Genomic DNA, 25,620 nt, shown 5'->3' with positions numbered 1-25,620 from the left:
CGTCAGTTTGCCGTAGGCTATCAAGTTGAGAGTTTGTGCGCAACTGCTGACAGGTTACCGGCGATGACCCGGGGAGACAGTGAAGGTCGGCGACAGTGGCCGCAGTGAGTGAATGGGTGTGTGAGTGTGTGTGAGTGTGTGTGAGTGTGTGTGTGTGTGTGAGTGTGTGTGAGTGTGTGTGTGTGTGTGTGGATGGGTGGGTGTTTATGTGTGTGTGTGCGTGTGAATGGGTGGTGGTGTAGGTGGGTAAGTGGGGTGAGTGTGAGTGAGTGTGTGAGTGAGTGTGTGAGTGAGTGTGTGTGTGTGTGTGTGTGTGGATGGGTGGGTGTGTGGGTGGGTGGGTATGTATGTGTGTGTGTGCGTGTGAATGGGTGTGTGTGTAGGTGGGTAAGTGGGTGTGAGTGAGTGTGTGAGTGAGTGTGAGTGAGTTTGTGAGTGAGTGTGTGTGTGTGAGTGTGTGTGAGTGTGTGAGTGAGTGAGTGTGTGTGAGTGTGTGAGTGAGTGTGTGAGTGTGTGTGTGTGTGTGCGTGAGTGAGTGAGTGAGTGAGTGAGTGAGTGAGTGAGTGAGTGCGTGAGTGAGTGAGTGAGTGAGTGAGTGAGTGAGTGAGTGAGTGAGTGAGTGAGTATGTGTGTGTGTGTGTGTGTGTGTGTACATCCCACAAAAATGTGCCAAATATATAATGTGGCCCTCATGCTGAAAAGTTTGGAAGCCCCTGATGTACAGTATCTATACACTGTAAATGGATCGATTGTAATCATGTATTGTCTTTCCGCTGACTGGTTAGCACGCAACAAAAGCTTCTCACTGTACCTCGGTACACGTGATAATAAACTAAACTGTAAACTGTTTCAACATATATATAATTTAAGAGGCTATTTTCTAAAACCTACTGTTTAGCATCAGCTGAGGAGCAATGAGAAAACTGCGGAGGCAGATAAAGTTAATTTATTCATTCATTAAGCAATATTATCTTTGGCTTCATCCCTCCAGGATTCCTTCATTTTCCTTTTCACTGACCACACTCAGTGTTTATCTGGACACAGGAGAGAATTCCCTCTCTGAGATGGGCTGGATGGAACCATGCCAGGATGTTTCCACTAGAGGGAGAGTCTAGGACCAGAGGCCATCGAATTAAAGGACGTTCTTTTAGGAAGGTGATGAGGAGCAATTTCTTTAGTCAGGGGGTGGTGAATCTGTGGAATTCTCTGCCGCAGAAGGCTGTGGAGGCCAAGTCTTTGGATATATATAAAGCAGAGATGGATAGATTCTTGATTAGTATGGGTGTCAGGGGTTATGGGGAGAAGGTAGGAGAATAGAGTTAGGAAAGATTGGTCAGCCATGATTGAATGGCGGAGTAGGCTAGATGGGCCGAATGGCCCAATTCTACTCATATCAATTCAAGTCAAGTCAAGTCACTTTTATTTCTATAGCACATTTAAAAAACAACTCTCGTTGGCCAAAGTGCTTTACATTGGTGGAGGTGTCACTTATGAGGAACGTGTCAGCTTACTTATGAGGATTCTCTAAAAGATGGAAAACAAATATAGGGAACTTTAATTCAGTCCGTTTAATAAGAAACTCATCCTAGTTTGATAGGAAACCGGAGCACCCGGAGAAATCCCACATGGTCACAGGGAGAACGTACAAACTCCAAACAGACAGCACCCGTAGTCAGGATCGAACCCGGGTCTCTGGCGCTGTAAGGCAGCAACTCTACCGCTGCGCCACCATGCCACATGTTTTAGCGCTGTGCTGTTCGACGATCTGCGTTCAATGCAGTCCCCGTAGCATAAGCATATTCACTGGAATTTAGAAGCATGAGAGGGGATCTTATCGAAACATGTAGAATTCTTAAGGGATTGCACAGGCTAGATGTTGGGGGAGTCCAGGACCAGGGGTCACTATTTGAGAATAAAGGGTAGGCCATTTAGGACTGAGATGGGGAAAAACGTTTTCACCCAGAGAGTTGTGAATCTGTGGAATTCTCTGCTACAGAAGGCAGAGGCGGCCAATTCACTGGATGTTTTCAAGAGAGAGTAAGATTTAGCTCTTAGGGATAACGGAATCAAAGGATGGCTGAACTTTATTGCAGTGGGAAACGTTGATTCTGCTGTGTGGGGATGTTTATGTTAAATTCTATCGTGTGTTGTGCTCTTTTCTTTTATTCCTGTGTCCGTTGGTAACCCACATTTCACTGTACAGGTACCACTTGGTGCATGTGACAATAAATGTAACTTGAACTTGGGGAGAAAGCCGGAACGGGGCGCTGATTGTGGATGATCAGCCTTGCTCATATTGAATGAGCTCGAAGGGCAGAATGGCCTCCTCCTGCACCTATTTTCTACGTTTCTATGTTTCTACACCGCTACTTCATGTTAAAGAAGTTGCCTGGTATTTCTCAGTCCAGGGATGTGCTGTTTCATTTAAATGCAGTCATTGGGCACAGCGTGGGACAGCCGTCCCCAGCCGCACAGCTGAGCAAAGCCCTGGCTGCCTTTGAACTATGTTTGTTATTCCTTGTGGGGAACAACACGTGTAATAATAATAATAATGGATGGGATTTATATAGCGCCTTTCTAATACTCAAGGCGCTTTACATCGCATTATTCATTCACTCCTCAGTCACACTCGGTGGTGGTAAGCTACTTCTGTAGCCACAGCTGCCCTGGGGCAGTCTGACGGAAGCGTGGCTGCCAATCTGTGCCTACGGCCCCTCCGACCACCACCAATCACTCACACACATTCACACACATTCACACACAGGCAAAGGTGGGTGAAGTGTCTTGCCCAAGGACACAACGACAGTATGCACTCCAAGCGGGATTCGAACCGGCTACCTTCCGGTCGCCAGCCGAACACTTAGCCCATTGTGCCATCTGTCGTCCCTACGTGTAGTAGCTTCAATGAACACTCTCATCCTGCAACCGAGACAGGAGCCTGCCAGTCCCCTTCTCAACCTGTGCTCAAGGTTGCTGCACCGCTAGTCCCTAATGTTGAATTCTTGTTAGTGTTACACTGCACAGAAAATGCCATCCATTTAATTTACCACGAGAAATCAAGTAGAATTACTGCTTAATTGGCAGCACTGTTTAATAAACAGAGTCAGTTTGTCCTTATTATCTCATTCGTAATAAATTATAGCAATCTGCCTTCAATTCCATAATCGCATTAATCTGCTCCCAAATCTCACATTGAAGCCCCATAACACTTTCATCTTGACATTCCAAGATAATTTTCACGATCGCTGTGTCAGATTGTTTAATATGTGTGATGCATAGGGCAAAATGTAAATTACGTCAAAGTGATGCAAGTATTTGGCGATGAACGCATTCTGCCTACGATGTTTCGACCTCATCTTCTTAAAGAGAACTTGGAGCATAGAAACTTCAAGTAACCCTTTCCGTCCCTCCCCCGTCCTAGAAGGCTCCGTGATTAAATGTGCTTCGTTGTCACCTTCCCCATAGCTAACAATTATCTATTCTACAATTGCCTTAAACTTCTTCCCCTTTGATGTCTCAGTTTTCACACCTTACATTGGGTGGGAGATTACAACCTTCACGTGGTCCGCCCTGTTTTGACGAATGCAATCAACCTGGTGTGCGCAATCAAATGAGATCAAATAGAACAAGTTGTCCTGCAACTTTAGGCTGTGCACGCCATACGCAAGAAGAAGGAGACACCTTACAATCTTTATCTCTGTGACTCCCTCTTCCTTGACGCTCAGTCTGAAGAAGGGTCTCGACCTGAAACGTCACCCATTCCTTCTCTCCAGAGATGCTGCCTGTCCCACTGAGTTACTCCAGCATTTTGTGTCGGCCTGTAAGATTTTACTTCTTTCCTTCCTTGGCATGAGTGCAGGGCAGCATGGAAGGTGCTCGGTAACATTCTGTGTAGTGAACTGTTGACTGAGCCGTTCCAGTAATGCGTTATTCGTATCGAGAGAATGTCACCGTCATTAATGTTACAGAATATAAAGCAACCAGATGGGAGATTGGATCATGAATGAGTTCTTTCCTCATCCCCTTAATGGGAAGCAAAAGCATCGACTGATAAATGAATAACAGCAGAAGAACTACCAGTAGCTGGTGGAGCTGATGGCTAACAGCACCAGAGACCTGAGTTCTGTGTGAAGTTTGAGGTGGGCTTCCTCTGGGTGATACAATTTCCTCCCACATCACAAAGATGTGCAACTTTGTAAGTTAATTAGCCTGTGTAGAATTGCTCCTAGTGTATAGGGAGTGGATGAGAAAATGGGATAACATGGAACTAGTGGGCATAGATGATCGATGGTTGGCATGGACTTGATGGGCTGAAGGGCCTATTTTTATGCTGAATCTTTAACCTAAACTAAACTGAGCTAAAACTAAGCTAGTGGAACTATAGGTACCCAATGCTATCAGAACTAGAGGTACCCAATACTATCACAAACTCAGCAAGCTGTATTTAGTTTTATTTTCAGAGATACACTCTAAGATTATTAAGGGTTTGGACACGCTAGAAGCAACTCTACTGCTGCACCACCATGACTGTCCTTCTTCGGACTTTGATTCTTTAACTCCATAGACGCTGCCTGACCCACTGAGTCACTCCAGCACTTTGTGTCTATCTTCGCAAAATAAGAGGGAATACATTCCACTTGGGTTAAAATGGGGAGGGATGTGCTCCACAAAATTGTGGGAGGCTCGGACAAGGTCATAAGGTCATACCGTCATAAGTGATGGGAGTAGAAATAGGCCATTCGGCCCATCAAGTTTACTCTGCCATTCAATCATGGCTGATCTATCTCTCCCTCCCAACCCCATTCTCCTGCCTTCTCCCCATAACCCCTGACACCCGTACTAATCAAGAATCTATCTATCTCTGCCTTATCTCTGGTCGTGAGGAGCGTTTACGTTTAAGAGAGGTGCCTCCAGAGCGTCCAGAAGGCATTGAATTAAGGAGCCGGAAATTTAGAGGAGATTTGAAGAAGGGTTTTATCGCCCAGAGAGTGGTTGGAATCCGGAAAGCACTGCCTGGTGGCGTGTTGAAGGCAGAGACACTCAGAACGTTTAAGCATTTAGATCAACACTTGAAACATCACGGCATAGCAGGCTACAGGTTGACTGCTGGGGAATGGGATTTGTATAGAGGCCAGCAGGTAAAATGGTGCTCGTTCACCTTCCTCATAGAATGGAGGGAGCAAAGGGGAAACAAAAATCTTGAAGGTAAAAGAAAAACGGATGACCAGGCTGCTGATGTTGACTAAAGGGCCTGTCCCACTTGCGTGCGCTGCATGCGTTTGGCGCGCCCAAACGGAAGCAGAGTTCACGCGAAGTTCGCGCTAAGTACCCGCTAAGTTCACGCTAAGTTCGCGCGTGACGTCATTTGCGTCATACTCATCAACCAGCTGGGCAGGAGGCGGGCCGACTGAATTTGGGAGTCGCACAGCGTCGGGCGGTGACGTCATCGCGCAACGCCACTTGCTAGGCTTACGCCGTCAAGACGCTGCGTACGACGTCAAGACGTTGCGTACGCTTGCAATGCGCCTGCGGGCCGACAGGCCGTTGGCGCGCAAAATTTTCAGACATTGCAGGAATTTCGGAGCCCCGCGCGATGTCGGGACCAGTCCCGCACAACTCCATACGCCTCCGCGCTCCTAAGTGGGACCAGCCCCACGAGGCCCGTACGCCTCAAGCAACCACAAGGTCGCCTGATTTGCGAGCCAAGGTCGCGTAAGTGGGACAGGTCCTTAACGATGAGACGGAGTACAGGACGGAGATTGAGAACCTCATGACCTGAGACCGAGACAACAACCTTTCTCCCAATGTAGGCAAGATAAAGGAGATAGGGATCGACGTCAGGAAGCAAAGTGGTTCACACACACCCCCCCCCCCCCCCCCCCCCCCCCCCGCCAAAGAGGAGATGGTTCAAAACTTCAAATTCGCAGGAGTCAATATCACCAACAACGTCTCCTGGACCACCCATGTTGAAGCAACGACCAAGAAAGCACACCAACGCCTCTACTCCTTTATAAGGCTGAGGAAGTTCCACAAGTCCCGACCAACTCTCACCAACTTCTACAGATGCGCCGCAGGAAGCATTTTATCGGGATGCGTCACAGCACGGTTTGGGAACAGCTCCATCCAAGACCGCAAGTAAATTGCAGAGAATTGTGGACGCAGCCCAGACCACCACACAAACCAACCTCCCTTCCACTGACTCCTTTTACACCCCACGCTGCCTCAACAAGGCCAGCAGCATAATCCTGGCCACTCCCTCTCTTCCACTCCCCCAAAAGGTTTTCGAGGTGTGAAAATGCACACCTCCAGGTTAAAGGACAGTTTCTTCCCAGCTGTTGTCAGGCAATTGAACCATCCTACCAACAACTCGAAAACTCAAGTCCTGAGCGGGTATAGACCACAACGGAGACCCTTGGACTATCTTTGCTGGACTTTACTGGACTTTATCTTGCACATAACGTTGTTCATGTTATTCCCTTTATCATTCATCTGATCAATGTGGGCGGCTGGTCATCACGCAACAAAAGCTTTTCACTGTACCTCGGTACACGTGACGATAAACTCAACTAAAGATGTTGGGAATTGGTTAAGAAGGAACTGCAGATGCTGGAAAATCGAAGGTACACAAAAATGCTGGAGAAACTCAGCGGGTGCAGCAGCATCTATGGAGCGAAGGAAATAGGCAACGTTTCGGGCCGAAACCCTTCTTCAGACTGAATGGGAATTGTAACGGTTTGGTGTCATAAGTAGAAATAACTAATTCAAGACTGAGTCAAAGAGAGTCATAGAGTAATACAGTGTGGAAACAGGCCCTTCGGCCCAACTCGCCCACACCAGCCCACACCGGCCCAGCTGCCCTAGTCCCACTTGGTCCATAACCCTCCCAAACCTGGATTATGAGAATATTGATTATGAGGAGAGACTGGACAATCTGTACTTGTTTCTCTTGGAACAGTGTAGTATAAGGGGAATCGATGAAGATATGCAAAGTGATGGTGGGCATAGTTAGGGTGGATATTAAGAAACGTTTCTTCATTGCAGAGATATCTTCTTCTTCTTCTTGTGCATGACGTGCACAGCCTAAAGTTGTAGGACACCTTGTTCTACTTGATCTTATTCGATTGTGCACGCCAGGTTGATTGCATTTGTCGAAACAGGGCGGACCACGTGAAGGTTGCAATCTCCCATCCCAAGAAATATCTAAATTGGGGGTATGAGTTCACATGCGGGTGGGTGAACACCCCACAAAGCAATACGGCTTTCTAACGAGACGAGTGTGAAATAGTATTATGGTTTTCTGAAGGATAACATCAGGGAGATTTGGCACAACCTAGAGGAAAACAAAAGGTACTCTGAAATTGAAGGCCACAGAGTGCCCGAGTAACTCAGCGGGTCAGGCAGCATCGGTGGAGACTGGAGTCTCTCAGTCTGATGAAAGGCTCGATCCGAAACATCACCCATTCCTTTTCTCCAGAGATGGCGCCTGACCTGCTGAGTTACTCCAGCGTGTTGTGTCTACCTCGGTGTAAGCCAGCATCTGCAGTTCCTTCCTACACATCTCTGGAGAACATGGATGGGTGACGTTTGAGGTCAGGATGCTTCTTCAGACTGTACTCTTCCAAGGGCAAGCTAGAATCTCACTGCCCTACAACACTTCCCAGAGCCCTACCATTCACTCGTGCCTGTAAAGCTGCCGCTATTAATCATTTATTCTTTCATTCCCGTTGCATATGATAATTAAACACTCTTGACATCCAAAGTCAACTTTGTCCTCCCAAGATAAACAGGGCAGTCACGGTGGTGCAGCGGTAGAGTTGCTGCCTTACAGCAAATGCAGCGCTGGAGACCTGGGTTCGATCCCGACTACGGGTGCTGTCTGTACGGAGTTTGCTCGTTCTCCCCGTGACCTGCTTGGGTTTTCTCCGAGATCTTCGGTTTCCTCCCACACTCCAAAGACGTACTGGTTTGTAGGTTAATTGGCTTGGTAAATGTAAAAACTGTCCCTGGTGAGTGTAGGATGTGATCCAAGTTTTTTGCAGATACAGTAAGTTAATTAAAAATATATTTGATTAGTACGGGTGTCAGGGGTTATGGGGAGAAGGCAGGAGAATGGGGTTGAGAGGGAAAGATAGATCAGCCATGATTGGGCTGGGAGATTGCAACCTTCACGTGGTCCGCCCTGTTTCGACGAATGCAATCAACCTGGCGTGCACAATCAAATAAGATCAAATGGAACAAGGTGTCCTACAACTTTAGGCTGTGCACGCCATACACAAGTAGAAACATAGAAACTAGGTGCAGGAGGAGGCCATTCGGCCCTTTGAGCCAGCACCGCCATTCATTGTGATCATGGCTGATCGTCCCCTATCAATGACCCATGCCTGCCTTCTCCCCATATCCCTTGACTCCACTAGCCCCTAGAGCTCTATCTAACTCTTAAATCCATCCAGTGATTTGGCCTCCATAATTCCATAAATTCACAACTCTCTGGGTGAAAAAGTTTGTTCTCACGTCTTAAATGACCTCCCCTTTATTCTCAGACTGTGGCCCCTGGTTCTGGACTCGCCCAACATTGGGAACATTTATCCTGCATCTAGCTTGTCCAGTCCTTTTATAATTTTATATGTTTCTATAAGATTCCCCCTCATCCTCCTAAACTCCGGTGAATGATGAGGGGGGATTTTAACATATAAAATTATAAAAGAATATTATAGAAGAAGCCATGATTGAATGGCGGAGTAGACTCGATGGGTCGATTGGCCTAATTCTGCTCCCATCACTTAAGAACTTATGAAATCACAGACGCAATGTAATAGCGACTTGCATTACTCCAGAGCTCTGGATTGCATTAAATTTCATGAGATGCCTGTGTGACTCAGAACTTGTCTACCAATGTACAAATGATAAACTGGCTGCTTCACTTGTGTCTGCATTGTTTGCTAATGTCGGGCAAATCTGAAGGTTGTGCCTAATCCTCAGCTCCCTCATAATCCTCTGGAAATATCTCGCCAATGGGAAAAACGTTGAATAAAATGTCATACAGCTGCTGGCACCGGCTGTTTAAACCACAGCATCGGAACGTTCACCTAAGATGCTTGCGGATGCTGGCTTCCACCGTAGATAGACACAAAGTGGCTCATACCGAAGATAAACAGAAATGCTGGGTCAGGCAGCATCTCTGGAGAGAAGGAATGAGTGAAGAAGGGTCTCGACCCGAAACGTCGCCCATTCCTTCTCTCCAGAGATGCTGCCTGCCCCGATGAGTTACTCCAGATTTGTGTGTCTATTTTCGGAACATTCACACTCCCGCGTTCTATCTCTCCATATCTGACTTATCAGCACTCGAGATCAATTATATGTATCGGTATAGGTTTAAGAAAAAAGATGGGTGATGTTTCAGGTCAGGACCCTTGTTCAGAATGGCTGACCGAAACTTCACCATATAACCATATAACAATTACAGCATGGAAACAGGCCATCTCGGCCCTACAAGTCCGTGCCGAACACTTATTTTCCCCTAGTCCCATCTACCTGCACTCAGACCATAACCCTCCATTCCTTTCCCATCCATATACCTATCCAATTTATTTTTAAATGATAAAATCGAACCTGCCTCCACCACTTCCACTGGAAGCTCATTCCACACCGCTACCACTCTCTGAGTAAAGAAGTTCCCCCTCATGTTACCCCTAAACTTCTGTCCCTTAATTCTGAAGTCATGTCCTCTTGTTTGAATCTTCCCTACTCTCAATGGGAAAAGCTTATCCACGTCAACTCTGTCTATCCCTCTCATCATTTTAAAGACCTCTATCAAGTTCCCCCTTAACCTTCTGCGCTCCAAAGAATAAAGACCTAACTTATTCAACCTTTCTCTGTAACTTAGTTGCTTAGTCTGTAACTTAGTCACCTATCCTTTTCCTCCAGAGGTGCTGTCTGACCCACTGAGTTACTCCTGCACTTTGTGTCTATTTTTGGTATAAGCCAGTATCCACAGTGGTTTGTTTCTACACTTCATGCTGCCTCAGCAAGGCCACCGGCATAATTAAAGACCATTCTCACTCCCTCTTCCCCACTCTCCCATCAGGCAAGAATTTGAAAACGCACACCTCTAGATTCAAGGACAGTTTCTTCCCAGTTGTTCGAAGGGCACCTGAACCATCCTAACACCAACTAGAGAGTGGTTCTGATGTACCATCTTCCCCATTGGGGAATCTCGGACTACCTTGAATCAGACTTAGAATCTTGGAGTCATACAGTGTGGAAACATGCCTTTCGGCCCAACTTCCCCATGCCGACCAACATGCCCCATCCACACTAGTCCCACCTACCTGCTTTTGGCCCATATCCCTCTAAACCTACCCTATCCATGTCTAAATGTTTCTTCAATATTGTGATAGACCCTGCCTCAACTGACTTGTTCGTCAGCTAGTTCCATTCACCCACCACCCTTTGCATAGAAAAGTAACCCCTCAGATTCCCATTAAATCTTTCCCCCCTCACCTTAAACCTATCTCCTCTGGTTCTTGATTCCTCCACTCTGGGGAAAAGCCTCTGTGTGTTTACCTGATCTATTCCTCTCATGATTCTATAAGATATCCCCTCATCCGCTTTACTGCCCTAAAGTTATACCCTTTATCCTGTATCTCTAGACTGTGGACGGCTAGATTGTAATCATGTATAGTCTTTCCACTGACTGGTTAGCATGCAACAAAAAATGTTTTTCACTGTACCTCGGTACACCTGAACAGTAAACAAAAAACAAGACTCGAAAAATGTGTAGGAAGAAACTGCAGATGCTAGTTTAAACCGAAGATAGGACACAGAAAGTTGGAGTAACTCAGCGGATCTCTGGAGAAAAGGAACAGGCGACATTTTGGGTCGAGACCCTTCTTCAGACTGAATACCTGGGGTAGTGATGTATTTAAGAGAGGGTTAGATATAGCTCTTCGGGCTAACGGAATCAAGGGGTATGGGGAGAAAGCAGGAACAGGGTACCGATTCTGGATGATCAGCCATGATCATATCAAATGGTGGTGCTGGCTCAAAGGGCCGAATGGCCTCCTCCTGCACCTATTTTCCATGTTTCTCTGTTGTGCGTTAAATGTGCCAGAACTTAACTCACTTCCATTTTCAATCACAGCGGCAGTGATGCTGGTTCCCCAGAGATACACAGAGGATGGGTTTGAAGAGCACTTTGCTGTCAACTATTTAGGACATTTCCTGCTGACCCATCTTCTCCTGGACCCACTGAGGAGGTCAGGGAACAGAGATCACAATAGTCGTGTCGTCATTCTCTCCTCAGCCACGCATTACATCGGAGAGATCAACCTCACCGACTTGCAAAGCAGGTATGAATATACACCCCAGGTGCATGCAACACCAAGATAGCCTCTTGGTCCCTCAGCCTCTTGATTCATGCAGCTCCCTGCAGTCCTTCTGCAGTTGTGCAGGGCCCTAGTGAGACCACACCTGGAGTATTCTGTGCAGTTTTGAGGAAGGACATTCTTGCTATTGCCATGATCACAATGAATGTCCTGGCACACTTGATTCACTCTCACTGCTGGGTTAGATGAATGAGCCAAGCCCCAAGGGAGGGAATGGACGGGCGATGCTTAAGGTCGGAACTTTAGAGTTTAGAAGGATGAGGGGTGATCTTATAGAAACATATAAAATTATAAAAGGACTGGACAAGCTAGATGCAGGAATAATGTTTCCAACATTTAAGACTGAGGTGAGAAAAAACTTTTTCACCCAGAGAGTTGTGAATTTATGGAATTCCCTGCCACAGAGGGCAGTGGAGGCCAAGTTACTGGATGGATTTAAGAGAGAGTTAGATAGAGGTCTAGGGGGCTAGTGGAATCAAGGGATATGGGGAGAAGGCAGGCACGGGTTATTGATAGGGGACGATCAGCCATCATCACAATGAATGGCGGTGCTTGCTCGAAGGGCCGAATGGCCTCCTCCTGCACCTATTTTCTATGTTTCTATGTTTCTATTGAGGGAGTGCAGCGTAGGTTCACAAGGTTAATTGCCAGGATGGCGGGACTGTCATATGCTGAGAGAATGGAGCGGCTGGGCTTGTACACTCTGGAGTTTAGGATGAGAGGGGATCTTATTGAAACATATAAGATTATTAGGGGATCGGACACGCCAGAGGCAGGAGACATGTTCCCGATGTTGGGGGAGTCCAGAACCAGGGGCAACAGTTTAAGAATAAGGGGTAAGCCATTTAGAACGGAGACGAGGAAAAACCTTTCCACACAGAGAGTTGTGAATTTGTGGAATTCTCTGCCTCAGAGGGCGGTGGAGGCCGGTTCTCTGGATACTTTCCAGAGAGCCAGATAGGGCTCTTGAAGATAGCAGAGTCAGGAGATATGTGGAGAAGGCAGGAACAGGGTACTGATTGTGGATGATCAGCCACGATCACATTGAATGGCGGTGCTGGCTTGAAGGGCCGAATGGCCTACTCCTGCACCTATTGTCTATTGGTACACCTTTTTTTTTTAACTGAGATACCTTCACAAACTTGAATTACAGCGAAACCTGTTCCTTTTCCCCAGAGATGTTGAGTTACTCCACATTTTCTGTCTATCATCAGCGCTCACGACCTCATTCCCAATTGCTCTTGAGAAGGTGTTGAAGAGCTGCCTTCATGAATCGTGGCAAGCTATGTCAGTCTGACACTCCAGCAGTGCTGTCAATGCACTGTGATGCTGGTCAGGAAGGATGGCACACCTCCAGATTCGGGGACGGTTTCTTCCCAGCTGTTATCAGGCAACTGAACCATCCTACCACAACCAGAGAGCAGTCCTGAACTACTATCTACCTCATTGGTGACCCTGGCACTATCCTTGATCGGACTTTACCTTGCATTAAACGTTGTTCCCTTATCATGTACCTCTGCACTGTAAATGGCTCGATTGTAATCCTGTACTGTCTTTCCGCTTTTCAATGATGAGCGTTTGACAGCACTGGGCCTTTACTCGCTGGAGTTTAGAAGGTTGAGGGGGGACCTCATTGAAACTTACAGAATAATGAAAGGCATATATAGTAGACAAAAGTGCTGGAGAAACTCAGCGGGTGCAGCAGCATCTATGGAGCGAAGGAAATAGGCGACGTTTCGGGCCGAAACCCTTCTCCAGCACTTATGTCTACCTTCGATTTTCCAGCATCTGCAGTTCCTTCTTAAACAAAAGGCATAGATAGAGTGGATGTGGAGAGGATGTTTCCACTGGTGGGAGAGTCCAGGACCAGAGGTCACAGCCTCAGAATTAAAGGGCGCTCTTTCGGAAAGGAGGTGAGGAGGAACTTATTTAATTAGAGGGTTGTTAATCTGTGGAACTACAAAGAAATGGCATATTGTCCCTTGTGTGTAAGATAGTGTTAAGTGTGTGTGGGATCGCTGGTCGGCGCGGACTCTGTGGGCCGAAGGGCCTGTTGCCGCGCTGTATCTCTCAACTAAACTAAACTAAACTGAACTAAACAATCCATCTGTCCATCTTTGGAATCTGTGGAACTCATTGCCACAGAGGGCTGTGGAGGCCAAGTCAGTGGATATTTTTAAGGCAGAGATAGACAAATTCTTGATTAGAACGGGTGTCAAGGGTTATGGGGAGAAGGCAGGAAAATATGATCAGGGAGCAGAGATCAGAGATAGGTAGTTGAGGCCAGTTCATTGGCTATATTTAAGAGGGAGTTAGATGTGGCCCTTGTGGCTAAAAGGATCAGGGGGTATGGAGGATACTGAGTTGGATGATCAGCCATGATCATATTGAATGGCGGTGCAGGCTCGAAGTGCCGAATGGCCTACTCCTGCACCTATTTTCTTTGTTTCTATGTTTCTATCAGCCATGATTGAATGGCGGAGTGGAATCGATGGGCCGAATGGCCTAATTCTACTCCTATAACTTGTGAAATTGTGAAATTGCCAGGAGGAGAAACTCCTAATGTGGCTGCAGAAGATTCTCATCAGTGCATTCTTTACCTGTTTGAAGTGGAACTGAACAGCTCTTAAGCTGGCTGGCAGGCGCTCAGTGAATACAAATGAGCTTCATGTTATAGGATTAATACTCATGAAACAACAGTGTGGGATTTTGTATTGATGCTGCAGGCTGGATGGATTCTGCCCAGATGGACGATGACTCTGATAAGAAGAATGAGCAGCAAAAAGGGGCGTACAGACTGATAACTAGTCCCAAAGCTGTGCACCGCTTGCGTCGTGAATAAAGGGGATAGCCTAGCTCTGTTACATTGCATTCAGAGAGAGGTAGTGTGTGCACGTTAGCCTGTGACTCCATCTGTATTCAAGCCACAGCTGAGATAATCAAGGTGTCATTTGTGAGCTTCAGGGCACTGCAAAGGTTTGTGGAATAGCAAAAGTGGCAATGCAGATATACGACAGAGAAGTGAATCTAGTTTAGTTCTTTACTTTGGATATACAGTGCAGAAACAGGCCCTTCGATCCCCGCACACTAACACTATCCTACACACACTGGGGAGAATTTACAATTTACCCAAGCCAATTAACCTACAAACCTGCACGTCTATGGAGTGTGGGAGGAAATACAATACAATACAATTATACAATTCAATTTTATTGTCATTTGGACCCCGTGAGGTCCAAACGAAATGCCGTTTCTGCAGCCATACATTACAACAAATAGACCCAAGACACAACATATTTTACATAAACATCCATCACATTGCTGTGATGGAAGGCCAAAAAAACTTATCTCTCCACTGCACTCTCCCCCCCCATGTCAGAGTCAAAGTCAAAGCCCCCGGCGGGCGATGGCGAATTGTCCCGTGGCCATTAAACCACGCCGGGTAATGCAAGTTCGCGCACCGGGTCTTGGTGTTAGAGCCCCCGGTGCGCGCTCGCAGCCCGCAGCCATTCCAAGCCGCGCGGGGCAATGGTGTAAGGCCCCGCTCCAGGAGCTCTTCAACCCCGCAACTCGGGCGGGAGAAGTCGCCGTTGCGGAAGCCCCGAAAAGCGGTCTCCCTCCAGGGACCCGCGGGCTCCCGGTGTTACCGTCCGCCAAACCCGCAGTTGCAGCCACCGAATCTCCGGGGGTCGGGCCGCAGCAGCGTCCACCACAGCTCCACCCGCTCTGGACTCGGCCAGCTCCGCGACGGTGAGGTGAGTTCGGCACCAGAGTCCCCGGTTTTCCTGTTGGAGGCCGCTCCTCGTTGCAGCCCCAGCGACAACGGAGACCCGACAAAGAAAAGGTCGGGTCTCCCGTGCAGGGAGAGATTTAAAGTTTCCCCCTCCCCCCCACACCACCCCCACCCCCCCACACACATACCCCAACAAAAATAACAAAAACTACATAAAAACATAGACAAGAAATAATAAAAACGCAGACGGACTGCAGAGGCCGCTGCTGGCGAGAGCCGCGCTGCCTACCGGGAATCCCTAACCGGAGCACCCGGAGAAAACCCACGCAGGTCACGGGGAGAACAATGTACAAATTCCGTACAGACAAGCACCCGTGGGTCAGGATCGTACCTGGGCCTCTGGCGCTGGAAGGCAGGAACTCTACCGCTGCGCCACCGTGCCGCCCAGTAAAATAAAAGGAGAAAAGACTTGCAGAAGATGGAAAAAGGCAGTAGGTCTAGAAAATCCATGACTTTGATAAGCCAACCCTTTACCTGAACTTAATTTTACCATAACGTTATTCCCTTATCGTGTATGCACCGTAAATATCTTAATTGTAATCATGTGTTCTCCGTGGATCGTCACCTTGTCGTGGTGGAGAAGCTTGTTTGATCCTGAGATCCTGAGAGCGATGCCGTCTGGAGCGATGCTCCTGGTAGGGCCACCCATGGCGGTAAGGTCGAGGTGGAGGTCTCTGACAAAGAGCAATCCAACCAAGACCTCAACGGTGGAACAGGCGGAGGACGATGGCTGACCTTAGTGGAGCGTCACAACGGCTGGGAAGGTGGATGAAGGCTGCAGCAGGAAAGGGTCTCCGGTCGTCTTGGACTCCATGCCACTGGATCCTGACCCAGATCTGTCAAGGACCGTGGGGTGGCTGTCTGTGCACCAGTCTCCCCACGTTAAACAAAGTCACGCACAGGCGTCTTCCATATAGGGAATAGCACCCTGGAGACACCCATGGTCAGCCATGACTGAAGGGGGCCTAAGAAGAAGAAGAATCATGTGTTGTCTTTCTGCTGACTGGTTAGCATACAACAAAAGCTTTTCACTGTACCTCGGTACACGTGACAATAATCAAAACTGATTTCAAATAAACCACATTATTTCTCAAAAGAAAACGAGCCCAACTTCACATCGGCTCCTGATGATAAAGGATGTATTTAATGGGCACCGAGTTAAAATCCAGCATCTACTTCATTCAACTTTCATGCATTGATTTCCCTCACATCTGAATTTGCTGCTCAGACCATAGCAAATGGTAAGTAGCAGGAGACATCCATTAAATTACTTTTGATTATAATTTAAAAGTTGAATGGCTTGCTTTAATTTGCCTCTTAGAAAGCTTTGCTGTGTGCTTGGAATTCAGATAGCTTGTTGATCCCAAAAGCGGAATGTTGTTCAGATTTGGGTCCAGACCTTGAAATCTCTTGTCTATTCTGTCCGAGTAACACATGCTTTATAGACAGCTGTTGTCAGATTTATTGGCAGGCACGGTGGCGCAGCGGTAGAGTTGCTGCTTTACAGCGCTTGCAGCGCCTGAGACCCGGGTTCGATCCCGACGACGGGTGCTGTCTGTACGGAGTTTGCACGTTCTCCCCGTGACCTGCGTGGGTTTTCTCCGGGATCTCCGGTTTCCTCCCACACTCCAAAGACGTACAGGTTTGTAGGTTAATTGGCTCGGTATAATTGTAAATTGTCCCTAGTGTATGTAGGATAGAGTTTGTGTGCGGGGATAGCCAGTCAGCGTGGACTCGGCGGGCCGAAGGGCCTGTTTCCGCGCTGTATCTCTAAACTAAACTAAACTAAACTAAAACTAAACTAGCATCTGTGTTTCCCCCCAGTTCTGCGTTAATCTTGATCACTTGTTACCTGACATGAACTGCCCCATCAAGGAAGGAACCTTTGTCGATTGTATCTTTATTTAGGCCTGGACTCATCTTCACAGGCTGCCAGGTTCTGAATTCAAGTGAATAAACTTCACGTGTCACTGGACAAATGCCTGCCAGCATTCCGTGTGGGAGGACATACGTTTTCACCATGGCTGCAATTTTGAATCAGAATCTTTCTGGCATAGCAACTCTTACTGGAAATTTTCAGGATTTGTCTCGCCCTGAGTGTCTCTTGACAACGTTCGGGCATTGAATCGAACAGTTGAATCGATGGGCCGAATGGCCTAATTCTGCTCCTACCAACTTATGAACTTAAGGAAACAGCAGTCATGATGAGCAATGTGTATCAAATGACATCATGATCCATGCACTGTGCATAACGTATCATTCTTTCAGATTAATCTGATTTAGTTTAGAGATACAGCACGGAAACAGGCCCTTCGGCCCACCAAGTCTGCGCCATCCGGTGATGCCCGCACGTTAACACTGTCCTACACACGCTAGGGACAATTTTACATTTATACCATGCCAGTTAAGCTACAAATCTGTACGTCTTTGGAGTGTGGGAGGAAACCGGATTTCTAGGAGTAAACCCACGCAGGTCACGGGGAGAACATACAAACTCCATACATACAGCACCCGTAGTCAGGATCGAACCCGGGTCTCTGTTGCTGGAAGACAGCAACTCTATCACTACGCCACCTGTGCAGCCTACAACTCTTGTAGACGTTGGCTAAATGTGGGCCAAATTCCTCAGCAATGTGACATGTGGTGCGATTTATGCCACAGTGGGCGCCATTTTGAAATCATCCAAAAAATCCAGAACTACAGAGCTGAATTTTTGAAGAATGAGAGTATATGTCATCCAACAGCAGTCCAACAGCAAATGAATCAGACACAGACTTCTCGAACAAAGAGTAAGAAGGTGAATTCCCTTCTGCCTGTGAGGTTCTGGCTCAAAACAAAGTCCATTTGCACAGCTGTGCAACATCTTACTGGCCAGAAATTTCCTGTAGCAGTCATAGATATTCCAACTAAATTATATTTTGATTTAAAAGATCCTGTCGACTCGTCAGAGAAGGCAGGATGAGGATGTAGTGGGCGTTGGTGTGAGGTTTAGAGATACAGCATGGAAACAGGCCCTTCGGCAACTGAGTCCACACCGACCAACACTAGGTCTACCCTACACATTGGGGGCATAGAAACATAGAAAATAGGTGCAGGAGTAGACCTTTCGGCCCTTCGAGCCTGCACCGCCATTCAATATGATCATGGCTGATCATCCAACTCAGTATCCTGTACCTGCCTTCTCTCCATACCCCCTGATCCCTTTAGCCACAAGGGCCACATCTAACTCCCTCTTAAATATAGCCAATGAACTGGCCTCAACTACCTTCTGTGGCAGAGAATTCCAGAGATTCACCACTTTCTGGGTGAAAAATGTTTTTCTCATCTCAGTCCTAAAAGATTTCCCCTTTATCCTTAAACTGTGACCCCTTGTCCTGGACTTCCCCAACATCGGGAACAATCTTCCTGCATCTAGCCTGTCCAACCCCTTAAGAACTTAAGAACAACCCCTCAATAACTTCACGTTCGACTCCTCCCATTTCCTCCAAATACAAGGCGTAGCTATGGGCACACGCATGGGCCCCAGCTATGCCTGCCTATTTGTCGGTTACGTCGAGCAATCCTTGTTCAATACATACCAGGGCCCCATCCCCGACCTCTACCTCCGCTACATCGACGACTGCTTTGGTGCCACCTCCTGCACCCACACACAACTGACTGACTTCATCCACTTCACCAATAACTTCCATCCGGCACTCAAATACACCTGGACCATTTCCGACACTTCCCTACCATTCCTTGACCTCACTATCTCCATTGCAGGTGATAGACTTCTGACCGACATCCACTATAAACCCACTGACTCCCATGGCTATCTGGACTACACTTCTTCCCACCCTGCTTCCTGTAAGGAATCCATCCCCTACTCCCAATTCCTCCGTCTACGCCGCATCTGCTTCACGGATGAGGCGTTCCACACCAGGACATCAGAAATGTCCTCATTATTCAGGGAACGGGGGTTCCCCTCCTCCACCATAGATGAGGCTCGCACCAGGGTCTCTTCCATACCCCGCAACACTGCTCTCTCTCCCCATCCCCCCACTCGCAACAAGGGCAGAGTCCCCCTAGTCCTCACCTTTCACCCCACCAGCCGTCACATACAACAAGTAATCCTCCGTCAGTTTTGCCACCTCCAACGTGACCCCACCACTCGCCACATCTTCCCATCTCCCCCCATATCTGCCTTCCGCAAAGACCGCTCCCTCCATAACTCCCTTGTCAATTCTTCCCATCCCTCTCGTACCACCCCCTCCCCGGGCACTTTCCCTTGCAACCGCAAGAGATGCAACACTTGTCCCTTTACCTCCCCCCTCGACTCCGTTCAAGGACCCAAGCAGTCATTCCAGGTGTGACAGAGGTTTACCTGCATCTCCTCCAACCTCATCTATTGCATCCGCTGCTCTAGATGTCAGCAGATCTATATCGGTGAGACCAAGCGGAGGTTGGGCGATCGTTTCGCCGAACACCTCCGCTCGGTCCGCAATAACCAAGCTGACCTCCCGGTGGCTCAGCACTTCAACTCCCCCTCCCACTCCGTCTCCGACCTCTCTGTCCTGGGTCTCCTCCATGGCCACAGTGAGCAACACCGGAAATTGGAGGAACAGCACCTCATATTCCGTTTGGGGAGTCTGCATCCTGCGGGCATGAACATCGAATTCTCCCAATTTTGTTAGTCCTTGCTGTCTCCTCCCCTTCCTCAGTCCCCCTGCTGTCTCCTCCCATCCCCCAGCCTTCGGGCTCCTCCTCCTTTTTCCTTTCTTGTCCCCGCCCCCCCCCCCCCACCCCCAATCAGTCTGAAGAAGGGTTTTGGCCCGAAACGTTGCCTATTTCCTTCGCTCCATAGATGCTGCTGCACCCACTGAGTTTCTCCAGCTTTTTTGTGTACCCTTAAGAATTTTGTAAGTTTCTATAAGATCCCCCCTCAATCTTCTAAATTCTAGCGAGTACAAGCCGAGTCTATCCAGTCTTTCTTCATATGAAAGTCCTGACATCCCAGGAATCAGTCTGGTCAACCTTCTCTGTACTCCCTTTATGGCAAGAATGTATTTTCTCAGATTAGGAGACCAAAACTGTACGCAATACTCCAGGTGTGGTCTCACCAAGACCCTGTACAACTGCAGTAGAACGTACCTGCTCCTATACTCAAATCCTTTTGCTATGAATGCTAACACACCATTCGCTTTCTTCACTGCCTGCTGCATCTGCATGCCTACGTTCAATGACTGGTGTACCATGACACCCAGGTCTCGTTGCATCTCCCCTTTTCCCAATCGGCCACCATTTACAGAAACCAATTAACCTACAAACCTGTACATCTTTGGAGCATGAGAGGAAACCGGATCACCCGGACAAAACTCGCATGGGAGAGCGTGCAAACTCCACACAGACAATGCCCAGAGTCAGGATTGAACCCGAGTCAGGATTGAACTCTGGCGTTGTGAAGCAGCAACTCTACTGCTGCACCACAGTACAACCCTATAAGTTGGGACAGTTGGAACCCATCAGATTCCTATTAAATCTTTTCCCCTGCACCTATGTCCTCTGGTCCTCGATTCACCTACTCTGGGCAAGAGACTCTGTGCGTCTACCCAAGCTATTACTCTCCTGATTTTATACACCACTATAAGATCACCCTCATCCTCCTGCGCTCCAAGGAATAAAGTCCCAGCCTACTCTACCTCTCCCTGTAGCTCAGACCTTCGAGTCCTGGCAACATCCTCGTAAATCTTCTCTATACCCTTTCCACCTTAACAACATCTTTCCTATAGCTTGGAGCCCACAGCTGAACACAATACTCTAAATGCGGCCTCACCGACGTCTTATACAACCGCAACATGACCTCCCAACGTGTACAGTTTATTTTCTCCCATTGAAACTAATATGCGGCACATCAAATAATGCATCAAATAGTGGTGTGGTTATTCTGATAACTATTATCTCCCAGGATTAATATAAATTGTAAAAACCCACAACACAAAAAAGGTTATCCTCTTAATCCCATTTCTAGCTTTTAGTCTGTAACAATGTGGTTAGAAACATAGAAACATAGAAATTAGGTGCAGGAGTAGGCCATTCGGCCCTTCGAGCCTGCACCACCATTCAATATGATCATGGCTGATCATCCAACTCAGTATCCCGTACCTGCCTTCTCTCCATACCCTCTGATCCCCTTAGCCACAAGGCCCACATTTAACTCCCTCTTAAATATAGCCAATGAACTGGCCTCAACTACCCTCTGTGGCAGAGAGTTCCAGAGATTCACCACTCTCTGTGTGAAAAAAGTTTTTCTCATCTCGGTTTTAAAGGATTTCCCCCTTATCCTTAAGCTGTGACCCCTTGTCCTGGACTTCCCCAACATCGGGAACAATCTTCCTGCATCTAGCCTGTCCAACCCCTTAAGAATTTTGTAAGTTTCTATAAGATCCCCTCTCAATCTCCTAAATTCTAGCGAGTACAAGCCGAGTCTATCCAGTCTTTCTTCATAAGACAGTCCTGACATCCCAGGAATCAGTATGGTGAACCTTCTCTGCACTCCCTCTATGGCAATAATGTCCTTCCTCAGATTTGGAGACCAAAACTGTACGCAATACTCCAGGTGTGGTCTCACCAAGACCCTGTACAACTGCAGTAGAACCTCCCTGCTCCTATACTCGAATCCTTTTGCTATGAATGCTAACATACCATTCGCTTTCTTCACTGCCTGCTGCACCTGCATGCCTACTTTCAATGACTGGTAGTTGCGAGTGTGTTGTGAGTTTCTCTTTAAACCAGTGAATACCTGAGGTGAGACCAAGCGTAGGCTTGGCGATCGTTTCGCCGAACACCTCCGCTCGGTCCGCATTAACCAACCTGACCTCCCAGCGGCTCAGCACTTCAACATCCCCTCCCATTCCGAATCCGACCTCTCTGTCCTGGGTCTCCTCCATGGCCAGAGTGAGCACCACCGGAAATTGGAGGAGCAGCACCTCATATTCCGCTTGGGCAGTCTGCACCCTAGTGGCATAAACATTGAATTCGCCAATTTCCGGTAGTCCTTGCTGTCTCCTCCCCTTCTCAGCTCTCCCTCAGCCCTCGGGCTCCTCCTCTTCTTTCTCCTTTCTTCTCCCCCCCACCCTCAATCAGTCTGAAGAAGGGTTTTGGCCTGAAATGTTGCCTATTTCCTTTGCTCCATAGATGCTGCTGCACCTGCTAAGTTTCTCCAGCTCTTTTGTCTACCTTCGATTTTCCAGCATCTGCAGTTCCTTAAATACCAGAGGTCATCACCCTGTGGGTGAAGATAGAGACAAAATGCTGGAGTAACTCATTAGGTCAGGCAGCATCTTTGGTGAAAAGGAGTAGGTGACGTTTCGGGTTGAGACCCCTCCTCAGACCTCTGGAGAAAAGGAATATGTGACATTTCGGGTCGCGATACTTCTTCAGACCCTCATTCCTACACCTTCTAGGCGAAAATAAGTTCTATTTATCTTCCCTCTAATCCTTCTATCGATAACTGCAAAGTCACAACACCTGACTATTTGCATCAGCATTATCGGATATAGGTTCTTTGTGTCCGTTCTGTTTAACTCCCTCATTAATTAATACATCACAAGGGGCTATCGCAACGTTTGAGAAACATTTAGACAGGCACATGGATAGGGCAGGTTTAGCGGGATATGGGCCAAACGCAGGCAGGTGGGACTGGTGTAGATGAGATATGTTGGTCAGTGTGGGCAAGTTGGGCCGAAGGGCCTGTTTCCACGCTGCATGACTCATTGAAAGCTTCATTCAGTTTCCCATTTCTAAAGAAGACAAACACAGCCTTCCCTCATTACTGATATTCTCCCGACATTCACATTGCTCATTATCTCTTCAGTAACGTCTGCAGTCCTGTACATCCTGTCATGTGTCGGTTTTAACTGCTCGTCAGAGAGGAGCAAATCAAAGATTACTGGAGAATGTCGATGATATTGGACCTTGATTTGCAGGAGAAATCTTTGATTAATAGCCTGCAACGGAACTGAAAGAAATCACTGATTAAATAAATGCTGTCCTACTTAATACAAATTGTCTCCTTAATGATCCCATGTACACCAGCTAGAATTAAGGAGAATCGCTGAGCAATTGAACTCCATACAATAAACAGTGACAGCCCAATGCCACAGCGGTAGAGTTGCTGCCTTCCTGCTCCAGAGACCCAGGTTCGATCCTGACTACGGGTGGTGGCTATATGGAGTTTGTACCTTTTTGCCTGTGACCACGTGGGTTTTCACCGGGTGCTCTGGTTTTCTCCCACACTCCAAAGTCGTACTAGTTTGTAGGTTAATTATTTTTGGTTGAATGTAAATGTAAATCCAACCGATGTCAAAAAAATAAAATAAATAAATAAACTGTGCGACGTGACCATCTGAGGGAGACAGTCCAGGCTTTAAACTACATAGGATCAGAATTAGGCCATTCAGCCCTTCGAGTCTTCTCCATCATTCGATGATCTATTTTTCCCTCAAAACTCAATTTTCCTGCCTTCTCCCCATAACCTTTGACACCCTTACTATTCAAGAACCTGTCAATCATCACTTTAAAACACCCAATGTCTTGCTACCACAGTCATCTGTGGCAATGCATACCACAGATTCGCCACCCTCTGGCTAAACAAATCCCTCCTCAACTCCATTAAAGGCATGTCCTATTGTTCTGAGGCTGCTTGCTCTCTGTGTCTAGACTCCCCTATTACTGGAAATGTTACGCGAGATCCCATGAATGAATGAATTAATACTTTATTGTCACATGTGAGAAGTCACAGTGAAATTTGTTGCTTGCATACATAAGGTATGCAAATAGTCGCTACATAAAGGGTGCTTACGAAGTTAAGCCCCTGTCCCACGATGCGAGTTCACCCAAGAGCTCTCCCGAGTTAAAAAAAAATAATCAAACTCATGGTAAGTACGTAGCGGGTACGTAGGACCTCCTGGATGTCCCGTAGCGGCTTGTAATGCTAACGGCAGGTATTCTGGATAAGCGGTAACTCGTGAAGTTTTTTCAACACTGTGAAAATTGCCCAAGAGTTTCCCGAGTACCTGCCATTATTACCGTGTTTCCCGAGTACCTGCCGTTAACATTACAAGCCGCTACGGGACATCCAGGAGGTCCTACGTACCCGCTACGGACATTCTAAGTACTTACCACGTGTTTGATTTTTTTTTAACTCAGGAGAGCTCTTGGGTGAACTCGCATCGTGGGACAGGGGCTTTACAAGATATCCGCGACAGATCCTCCTTGTTCTTCCTCATCTCTGTTCTAAATGGCTTACCCCTTATTCTTAAACTGTGGCCCCTGGTTCTGGACTCCCCCAACATCGGGACCATGTTTCCTGCCTCTAACGTGTCCAATCCCTTAATAATCTTATATGTTTCAATAAGATCCTCTCATCCTTCTAAAGTGTGTACATGCCCAGTCGCTCCATTCTTTCAACATATGATAGTCCCGCCATCTCAGGAATTAACCTCGTGAATGTACGCCCCACACCCTCAATAGCAACCAGTGGGTTTTTGAATGACAATCGGATGAAATAGATGGCAATATATTGACAAACATGTGGTGGTGCTTCAATGAGGGTAAACACTAATGGGCCATCCCACTTAGGCGACTCTTTCCATGACTGCCAGGGATTAGTTGTTATGGAATTCACCTATGACTCCTGGCGACAACCTACGACAACAAAAATAGTCGCCACTGCCGCCGAATTTCACCATGCTCCAGGTACTCTTCAACCCCGCAACTCGGGCGGGTGAAGTCGCCGTTGCGGAAGCCCCGAAAAGCGGTCTCCCAGCAGGAACCAGCGGGCTCCCGGTGTCACTGTCCATCAGACCTGCGGTAAGCCTCCGAATCCCCGGGGTCGGGTCGCAGCAGCGCGCCACCACCGCTCCTCCCGCTCCGAACTCGGCCAGCTCCGCGATGGTGAGTAGGTCCGCAGGCTCCGCGACTGGAGCCCTAGGTCGTTCCTGCTGGAGGCCACTCCACGGTGCTAGGCCCCAACGACAACGGAGACCCGACAGAGAAAAGGTTGGGTTCTCCGTGCAGGGGATAGATTTTAAACACATACCCCGTCAAAACAAATAAAAACTACATTGAATTCACTTATGACCTTGTGTTTCTTGTGCCCTCAAAGTTCTTAAGAGCGTAGTCTTAACTTGGCCTCAAAGGCCGTCGTCCTAGCAACACCTGTCCCCTCCCTCCACCCCCCTCTGTCCATCGGTGGAGTCCACACCTGGAACAGCAGGGACAGTGGATGAGGTTGGAGGAGGTGCAGGTGAACCTCTGCCTCACCTGAAAAAGCTGTTGGGATCCTTGTACCGAGACGAGGGAGGAGGTGTGTGGACAGGTGTCGCAGTTCCTTGGCTCCGTCCAAGGAACCCCAACAGCCTTTTCAGGTTAGGCAGAGGTTCACTCGCACCTCCTCCAACCTCC

At 47.7% G+C, this 25,620-nt stretch overlaps 1 protein-coding gene across 1 annotated transcript in view; it reads left to right on the top strand.

Annotated features, from left to right (window-relative positions):
* dhrsx (dehydrogenase/reductase X-linked) overlaps positions 1-25,620 on the top strand; it is a 210,967-nt gene that overhangs the window by 143,100 nt on the left and 42,247 nt on the right. Inside the window, exon 5 of the mRNA XM_033023342.1 lies at positions 11,141-11,348. Within this exon, the coding sequence (XP_032879233.1) occupies positions 11,141-11,348 (208 nt within the window). The remainder of the gene's footprint in view (positions 1-11,140; positions 11,349-25,620) is intronic.

The sequence above is a fragment of the Amblyraja radiata genome, chromosome 6 (assembly GCF_010909765.2).
Source record: "Amblyraja radiata isolate CabotCenter1 chromosome 6, sAmbRad1.1.pri, whole genome shotgun sequence".
NCBI classification, from domain to species: Eukaryota; Metazoa; Chordata; class Chondrichthyes; order Rajiformes; family Rajidae; genus Amblyraja; species Amblyraja radiata.
Note: the sequence above shows the minus strand (reverse complement) of the source record. Positions and strands in the feature narration are given on the sequence as shown.